Source organism: Trifolium pratense, linkage group LG2 (assembly GCF_020283565.1).
Source record: "Trifolium pratense cultivar HEN17-A07 linkage group LG2, ARS_RC_1.1, whole genome shotgun sequence".
Classification (NCBI taxonomy): Eukaryota; Viridiplantae; Streptophyta; class Magnoliopsida; order Fabales; family Fabaceae; genus Trifolium; species Trifolium pratense.
In genome coordinates this window covers 41348152-41357843 of record NC_060060.1, presented here as the reverse complement: position 1 = coordinate 41357843, position 9692 = coordinate 41348152, and the positions used below count along the sequence as shown (strand labels likewise).

The 9692-nt window shown below is 33.4% G+C and overlaps 1 protein-coding gene across 1 annotated transcript; it reads left to right on the top strand.

Annotated features, from left to right (window-relative positions):
• The first annotated feature begins 484 nt into the window (after nt 1–484).
• Nucleotides 485–9542, top strand: LOC123911056 (protein HAPLESS 2). Its single transcript, XM_045962384.1, has 18 exons — nt 485–981; nt 1068–1211; nt 1604–1692; nt 1782–1821; nt 2545–2602; nt 2699–2759; nt 3300–3378; nt 3898–4032; nt 4317–4511; nt 5112–5192; nt 5272–5372; nt 5985–6102; nt 6617–6649; nt 6729–6822; nt 6924–7012; nt 7927–8042; nt 8625–8725; nt 8816–9542. Exons 1-18 carry the CDS (start codon nt 802–804, stop codon nt 9301–9303), a joined length of 2202 nt encoding a protein of 733 aa, XP_045818340.1. The 5' UTR covers nt 485–801; the 3' UTR covers nt 9304–9542.
• Nucleotides 9543–9692: the final 150 nt, after the last annotated feature.

Genomic DNA, 9692 nt, shown 5'->3' with positions numbered 1-9692 from the left:
ACTGTCTAAGAGAGGCTTAATTTGACTTGGTGATCGAGGTTTAACGGCGGTGTCTATCAAACTTGATTGTAAGCAAGTTGTTGACAACATCTCCCATAACATTGGTACAAATTCTGAATTATGAGTCATTTAAAATTCCCGTAAAACTTTACTTTCTAACTGAACTTAAATTGTTAGGTAAAATTGATTATAAAAAAAAAATGTTTGGTAAAATTAACTTTTAAAGTGGTTAATAAATATAAATGACATAATTGATATTGAGTAGTTTCTTTTCTATAGTGAGTAGTTATTAAATTAAAAGGTAAAAATGGTATAAAGAGTAAAAAAACTATAAGATATAAGCTTAAACGCTATTTGAAATAACATCTGGAAAAAAAAACTATAAGCAAGGAAAAAAACTTGTTACCAAACACCTCTAATTTTTTGAAACAAGCTTATAAGCTCATAATAAGCTATAAGCCAGCTTATTTGTGTTACCAAACACACCCTAACTTTCCATGTTTCCACTACCCATTTCTCCTCCCTCAACTTCAACAGCGGCGGCGATTGTTTAAGAAAACCAAAACCAACGGCATACACAAGCGCCTCCAGTCGCCTGCTCTACGGTTTCTTTTCCATTTTGTAATAACTGCTTCCTTTTGTTTGCTTACGTGTAATGCTTACGGAGGCAAAGGGCGAAATTGGTAAATTCAAAAAAGCCACACAAAAAATTAACCGCCAAACTGCCTACCCCGTTCATTCAATTTCGGCAACAAGTAGAAAACCAGTGGATACTTGAAAACCACCGTAACCGCCAAAAAAATGACATTACGTTCCCTAATTATCATCATCTTCTTAGCTTCTTCCTTTCTTACTCTCCATGTCGCCGGAGTTCAAATCATTTCCAAATCAAAGCTTGAGAAATGCGAGAAGAATTCTAACTCCGACGATCTCAATTGCACTACCAAAATCGTTGTCAGCATGGCCGTTCCCAGTGGATCGGTAATTGTTTTCCTAATTTTATTGCATTTTTGTATAATAATAATGAATAACGGTGGGGTTTTTTTTTTGTGTGTGTGATTGTGCAGAGTGGAGGAGAAGCGTCGATTGTTGCAGAATTGGTGGAAGTGGAAGAAAATTCAACCACTAAAATGCAGACATTGCGGATTCCGCCTGTCGTAACTGTCAACAAATCTGCTGCTTATGCGGTTTATGAATTAACATATATACGAGTATGATATGGTGCTTCTCTCTTGTTTGATTTTACTTTCCTTTTAATTACTACACGTTTTTTTTAGTGTTTTTGCATTCAGGATGATACAATACAAGGTAAGTAATTTGTAATCTATTGTTTAATTGTGTAATTATGGTTTTGGATGATTCTATTTAAAAAGCAAATGGCCTGTGTAACTGCAAGACACTCCTCAGATTAGGTACGTCCTGGTGTCGGACATATATGGTTACATTGAATTGTCATTTTCTCAAATTATAATCGGTGTGGATGTGTCAATGCATGTGTTTAGTGTTTGTGTCTTTCTTCGTGCTTCATTGCAAATGGCTGCGAGATGATTGTTGTTTTTGTAATTTGATTCTTTAAATGAAAGTTTTTGCCGCTTCTTTGTAGGATGTTCCTTATAAGCCTGAAGAGTATTATGTTGAGACACGAAAATGTGAGCCAGATGCTGGTGCAAATGTTGTGAAGATATGTGAGAGGTGAGCCATGTTTTATTATTGTTTTCCTATCAACTAGAGTCTAAGAAAATGTTGATTTCATTGCTTAGTTTATGCTACTTGTGTTGCAGACTGCGAGATGAAGACGGTCATATCATGGAGAATACTCAGGTGGCCTTTTCTTTCATGTTAGGTTTGCTTTATAAGTTTGTAGTTTCAAAGAAAAAAAACAGCATGTGGTTGGGTATCATTTACAATTTTTTACAATATTGGCGAACACAATAGACCATAAAGAGAAGAGTGATCATGAGACATTTTCACCTAAACCCTTAAAACATTAGACATACTAGTATATTCCTTCTATAGTCCAATATTACCCAATGTAAGACGCCAAAGTCAAAACTCACAATTGAGTTGCTAACAGTATCATTTTGTTTACATTTAAAACACTATAGTCAAGTTATTGTGAGAGACCAACATTTTATAGTCATTAATTGATTAATAGTCATAGCTGACAGACTTACTCTTGTCTTTACTTTGCAAGTAGTTTACTTTATTATATTATGGAAGTAATTTAAGTAATTAGTCATCTGTGAAGCAATCTTCATTGCCCTCGTTGCCTTTGTACGGTGATATTGTTGATGTGCCTATGCACACTTCACTGTAAACTGTTGTTTTCTGAATCATGATATTTTAAATTATTGCCCTTGAATAAGATTGTCAGTCAATCTTAGTTGTCATTTACAATTTCTGTGTTAGGGGGATATTGTGTTAATTTAAGAATATACTTAGCTAGAAGAATTCTGTGCTTGATTTGCCTCTATATTATTTGTCATTTACCTTCCACTTCTAACTACTAGCATTTAACATTTCTCTTTTTCCATCTTAATTTAGCCAGTATGTTGTCCATGTGGACCCCAGCGGCGGATGCCTTCTTCGTGTGGAAACTTCTGTAAGTGTTTTGTTGTCAATGTACTTAAGTTCTTTTCATAAAAAGGTTCTCATGTTCTTACACAAATGTAACTTCTGCTTGACATGATTTAACTAGTTGACAAATTGACAAAAGGAAAGGCCAACACTGCACATTGTGTGCGCTTTCCAGGGGATTGGTAAGCTTCCATCCTTTTTATTTCAATCCAGATTGATTTGGGCAGTCCTAGTTGATATATAGCCTTGAATGGATTTGTTTGGAGTTGGTATTGTTTGTGTGTTAGACTTGTCAATATCAACAACAACAAAAAAATGAAAATACGGAAACCGTGTCTATGTTGAACTATTCATATACGTAGAACAACATCTAAACCTTGTTTTCTAACCTGTCAAGATACATTATCTTACTTTTAAATCTTTCTATCTTCTCTGCATGAATAATTTAATACATTATCTTACTTTTCTGTTAGTTTCAGATTTCAGAAGCTAAGAAAATTGTGTTGATTGCAATAATAAATAACTTTGACCGGAGTTTGTCCTAATTTTAGGGATCAACTTTCAACACTTTCCCTGAAAAAGCTCCAACTCTTTGTAATTGTGTAGTATTGTCTTGTTTTAACTGTATTCACCTCTGAAATTTGAAAAAGTGAAAGTGACTTCCTTTTTTATGCCAGTTAAAACCCATATTCCCTCTTCTATCTATCTCTAAATCATTTCAGGTTTCATGTTTTTGGCATTGGGAGGCGAACATTGGGATTTAGTGTTCGAATACAGGTGAAGAGTGGAACTAAAGTTTCGGTATGTAAATATTGGTTTCCTTATGAAATAGTATTAGATTTAAATGTGCCATTTGTCATAGGAAGACATCTACTATACGCCCATTTAAATGATACACCAATACACAATATGTCATTATCGCTGCCTGCTAAATTGTTTACGGAACATTGCCATATGATCAATGATCATATCCAGTTTTAAGAAGTGCAATTGCACCTTGCCAAGGACTCTATTTTGCCTCCCGATACTTGTATTTTTTATCATGGGATCACATTTGGATCAACTGCACTAGTTTCAATATTTGTTATCTTCTAAATTTGAATGAACAAAAGCTTGAGTAATTGGTCCTTCATTGTCTCTTTTCTCTATGACTTTGAATGGACAGGCTAGGAATAGCACATTGGTATTCATTTGTTGTAAAAAAAAGTATAAAAAAGACAAGCAGTTTAGCCCTTACAATTTAATCCTTGAAAAAGCACAAATTTGTTTTCCATTTCTTGAATACATCAGAATTTTGTTCATCCATAATTCTTCTGGCAGGAAGTGGTTGTGGGTCCTGAAAACAGAACAGTGATATCTGATGATAAATTTTTGCGGGTTAGTCTTATTGGAGATTTCGTTGGTTACACAAGTATACCAAATTTTGAGGATTTCTATCTTGTTGTTCCAAGGCAGGTAAGTATGCTTAATTTACTTATTTACAATAATTGATCTCTATTGACTATTTGACTTCAGTTAAATTATAGTTGTCTTATTGTTTTACAAGTCTGAAACTCCATGTATTCTCAGCAGTCTCCTCTAATCCCTAGTTTACTCACTTTATTTATGTCGATGAACATTTTAATGATTTTTTAGTACAGATCACACTCATTAGAAATGAACAAATTTTACATAACCTTGGCATTATTCTCAACTTTTATAAGCTTAAACAAAATATTTACCGATTTTTCTTTTGGCAGGGTGACCCTGGTCAACCACACGACTTGGGGAGCAACATTTCTATGTGGATGCTGCTTGAGAGGGTCAGATTTACCTTGGATAGTATTGAATGTAACAAAATTGGTATAAGCTACGAAGCTTTCAATGGACAACCAAACTTTTGTGCCTCACCCTTTTGGAGTTGCTTGCATAATCAATTGTGGAATTTTCATGAGGTTGGCACTGCAACAATACTTTTCAGTTTAACTTTAAGGCTTCGCCCTTTTGGTTTTATTTATTCCTTTTTTGCAGCTGTATGTATTTCATATGCTGAAGAATATTTCTTTATTTGTATTTCTTTCCTTCTTATGTTGGGACCACTTGCCCCAAAATCTTTGTTTGTTACTAGGATCATCGGATGATTGCTAATAACTATATGCTAGTTTGACTAGCAGTGGTAAACAACAGCTTTTGCTTTGGGGTGAAAAATTTACACCAAGTTTTACATCAAACTTGCTTTAAGAGTAAAAACATCCAAACTTATTTCATCCCACTTCAAACTCATTTGTAACTAAATTATTTTAAAAAATCAATTTCATTCAAAATCGCGTTTATCATATGTTCACCCAAACATGCACTGTGTCTCTAACACTTGACATCTGGCTTTTGCGCACAAAGATATACATGACTATAAGAGATTTATATTTACATTCATGAACATAAAGCTCCTTTGTTTCAAATCTTATTGCTTATATTAACTGATCATTAATTGAAACTTCATATCCAGTTTTCTTATAGTTGTTGAAAATCTGAAAGAAACTTTTTGTCATTAACAGGCTGACCTGAATCGATTAAGTAGGAATCAGGTGCCACTCTATGGTTTGGAAGGAAGATTTGAAAGGATAAACCAGCATCCAGTTATGTCACAATGATTGTATGTTTTATTTGATACGATTACTTCTATTAGAAATGAATTTTTATTTGATTTGTCTGCAGAATGCTGGGAGTTTCTCTTTCTCCATTGGAATTACAGAGGTTCTTAATACAAATATTGTGCTAGAATTAAGTGCCAATGATGTAGACTATGTTTATCAAAGGTACTACTGTTTCCTTGGTATGGGTATTATTTTGAAACAATGGCATTCTTTTCTATGTCATGGTTATGGATCTGTCATGGCCATCATCATTAGATTCATTACTACTGCTACTACATAGTCTATGCACATTTCTATTTTTATAAGCTATCTATCACTAGTCACTACAGTTGGCGATCATTTGTAATATTTCCTTTTGAAAGCAGACGCGCAAACTTGTTTTGTTAACTTAACGTGGTTGTAGGCTGGGAGAAAACAACATGACATTTTTGTTCACTTTGGTTTTCATTATGTTTTCTTTTTTCATTATTATTTTACAAAGATGTCACCTTGATTTCACTTTTGGTTCCTTTCTCTACTTTAAAGAAAAAAGTATGGTTTACCAATAATAAAATATGCATACTGAAACTAAAATGGCAATGCAAATCTTGAAAATAAGATGGTATTTACAGCGAAAATATCTGACAATATGATGGAGAAATGTTTCTGTAATGCAGTCAATTTTGTTTATTAATGACCAATGAATGACTTTTGATTTGGTACGATGTCCACCAGAGTTATTGTCTCTATAGCCAATCTTCTGAAAATTAGTTTAACAAGGTCCCTTTTCTGTAGGAGCCCAGGAAAGATCATAAGTGTGAGTGTCCCTACATTTGAAGCCCTTACTCAATTTGGACTTGCTACAATCACAACTAAGAATACTGGTGAGGTGGAAGCATCATATAGTTTGACGGTGATTCTCAACCTTTCCATCACAGTTCTTACATTCTTTGTATATTTATTTAACTTCTATGTTGACCTTCATGGAATCTATTTTTGCTATACACTTCTACCTTTACTTGGACAACGAAATGTTGATTTCATTTTTAATAATTCAATGTCAGATATGCATTATATATTATATATATTTTATTATTGTAACTTGTAACAGAAAATTTTCTGGGTTAAAATGTCATTTGTGTTCCATTCTATTTATTTGCTTATAAGATCTGATTTGAAACTGGGGGTTATAAATTTCTATGAAGAACTGGATGATCCATGATCGTAGTTTATATAAAAGTATGTTTGATTAATTATCTCTAGTCAGTTTTAGTTGAATTAACTGCATCACATGGCAAGGAAAATAACAAATGCATGCCCAAGATGCTTATGTTTAATTTTTTTTTTTTTAAAGGAGATGCTTATGTTTAATTAAGGTTACAATATTAATTCAAATATATTTGATGCTTGCTTATGTTGTGTTGCAGTTTAATTGCTCCAAGGATATTACCCTGATGGAGGTACTATGCTGAAACATGTAATTTATAATTTCTTTAGTCTTTTAGTTTAGGTATTTAAATTTTATTGAACATTATTCAGGAGCAATATTTGATCATGAAGCCAAATGAGATTACAACCCGATCTTTCAAAATCTACCCAAGCACTGACCAAGCTTCCAAATATTCCTGTGCAGGTAAAGTTGAAGCTTAGAATTAATACATTGTTATTTGTTACGAGTATAAGGAAAATGTTGATGTTTACATTATGCCTATTTTTTGGGTGTTTTTAATGAAGCCATATTGAAGGACTCTGATTATGGTGAAGTTGATAGAGCTGAGTGTCAATTTACTACTACTGGAACTGTTCTTGACAATGGAACCCAGGTTTGTTCCTTCCCGAGTATATGTATGTCTAGAAATGTTAAGTCTTTATTTTCCTATGACATGAAAACAGCAGTATTGTTTGATTGTTTGATTGATGTGGACTCACCTAGTGGGAAAAGGCTTTGGTTATTGTATTCTTGTATTCAAAAACAGTATACTCTTTTGCCCCGTGCCCCCCTTCTAAAATAAGGATGGGGTGCTGTCTGTGTAGGGTGAATTCTGCACAAAAAATACTTATAAGATCAAGGAATCGGTTAGGGTTTCATTCTTACACGAAATGTGATCAATAATGCATGGACTCAATGTGATTATATTGGGAAAAATCCAACTTCCACATAGGATAAAGAGAAAACCTGAAATGAGTCTATTAAGAGCGGCACCCTTCTCCTTATAAGCCGGTTTTGTAAGGATGAGTTAAGCCCAATATAAGAAAAAATCTAATATGGTATTAAAGCCTAGATATATTTGGGCCACCCACCGTTTATTGCCTTCTAATAAGTTAAACACTAAAACAGAGGACCAAATATTATCTTATATCATAGAATTTGGGAAGTTGTGGTAAAAAAACACTGAAGAGAATAGATAATGGCACAACAATTGGAGGTGTTGAATGGTCTAATAGAGGAAGGCCTAAAATGGCTAACACAAAATGTTTAATAAGAAAGTGAGCTCTAAGATAATGGATGAAAAGTGCCTTAATCCCTATATATAAGAACAAGGGCATATCAAACTGTGATAATTTTAACACAGAAGATCTTTCCTCTACAGTATCAATACAATTTTTCATAAAGATAGTCTTCTGATATTTTGTTAAAAAATATGCTAGTTATAGGGTGATGTAATGAAGTATGTTATGGTAACTGTATCATAAAGTCATATGATCATGTGGATCACCAAACCATTGATTATTGCAGGGCATGCCTTTTCAACCCCCAGAGACTGGTATAAATGGTTTCTTTGATTCTATTGAAAGCATGTGGAATAAACTATGGACAAGCTTTATAGCATTTGTTACCGGAAAAAATTGCAGGTATCATTTTCTACTATACAGATTATACTGTTTGAATTCTAGAATTTATTTCACAATATGGGTTTCTCAAAATTTCGTTGAGGCTATCCTTGGAATACTTTGTCATTAATTTGAGAATAAAGGGAAAACAGAAATGATTATTTCAACAGTCTAGAAACAGGGATGAGTATTTTGTTCAAAAATTATTATCTCAACAGTCTTGTCTGTAACCGAATGATAAAAAAATTGGTCTACTTATGGTTTAAATATTTTGTTATAACTTAACTAAGTAACCAAGTATAAATCACTTATATTTTTTGGTTAAAAAAATGACTTATAGTATTATGCATAGAAGTAAGGTATTGGTAGGTCAATATTCACACACACACACACACACACACATATATATATATATATATATATATATATATATATATATATATATATATATATATATATATATATATATATATATATATATATATATATATATATATATATATATTCCCTTGACCATAACCTTTGTCTAGTATTGACTCATTTGTCTGAAAAAATTATCTGATCAAATCCTTCCCCCATCCCTTGGTTTGGGCGGGTGTACAGACAGAAATGCTCTGGGTTTTTTGACTTCAAGTGCCACATACAATATGTATGTTTGAGTTGGATAATGATGTTTGGTTTGTTTTTGGCAATTTTTCCGACAGGTATGGTTTCTATTTTATGTATACTAATATACTGCAATTTTTTAAGTTAAGCAGAACACACTGACATAAATATTGCTCTTTGAATTGTAGTGCTTGTGCTATTATGGCTTTTGCACCAGAAAGGTCTATTTGATCCTCTTTATGACTGGTGGGAGGATATTTGTGGTGTTGATGAGCAGCAGTTCATTATGGATAAACATAGGGTCAAAATTAACCATGCGCACCATCATATTCGTGACAACAAACATCATAAACAAGGGCTCCGGCACCCGAACCGTCATGCTCTAAATAGGCGAAAGACCAGTCATGAGCACAATCACAAGCACACACATTCTGAAAGGAATTCTGATTACATTGATAATTTACACCGTGTTCAGAAAGAAACGCACAAACATAGACATAAAAAGCATATGGATAGTTTGCAGCATATCGATGATAACAAGCCTGGACATCACAAACACAGAAAGGAACAGGACCTTTCAACAGGACTGATCAAAGAGCTGAAGCATGATAACATAAGGCATGCAAATTATGACAAACACAAACAAGTTTTGGTGTATGATCCTGGGGCTGAGTAGAGAAAGTTGCGGAAGGACTTTATAATTCAATGCAGTCAGTTATTATCTCTTAGAAAGTAAAATGTTTTAGAGCAACTTTGTACCTACTTCATAGAATCGTAGGTATGTTATTTTATTTTATTTTCGTTTCCACTAGTCTTGTTCTCCACTTTTGTTCCTTTCTAATGTGGAGCGGAGGACAAGAATTGAGGAATGGAAGTTATTGAACGGTGGTTTTAGAATGTAACATTGTTGTAATTTTGTCACGTGAAATATGTTTGTATATATATATAATATGAAACATTTACATTCTTACAAAGTGAAACTTCCCTTCCCCTCCCTCACTGCCTTCGTATTACAAAGGCAAACTTCCCTTCCCCTCCCTCTGGTAGTATTGTACCTTGAAGAAA

What these genes read in the sequence shown, in the direction of transcription:
- LOC123911056 (XM_045962384.1), top strand. Translation starts at nt 802, where the DNA reads ATGACATTACGTTCCCTAATTATCATCATCTTCTTAGCTTCTTCCTTT. An exon ending in AGGATATTACCCTGATGGAG is followed by an intron (nt 6,650 to 6,728) that starts GTACTATGCTGA and finishes AACATTATTCAG; the next exon opens with GAGCAATATTTGATCATGAA. An exon ending in TTTGGCAATTTTTCCGACAG is followed by an intron (nt 8,726 to 8,815) that starts GTATGGTTTCTA and finishes TTTGAATTGTAG; the next exon opens with TGCTTGTGCTATTATGGCTT.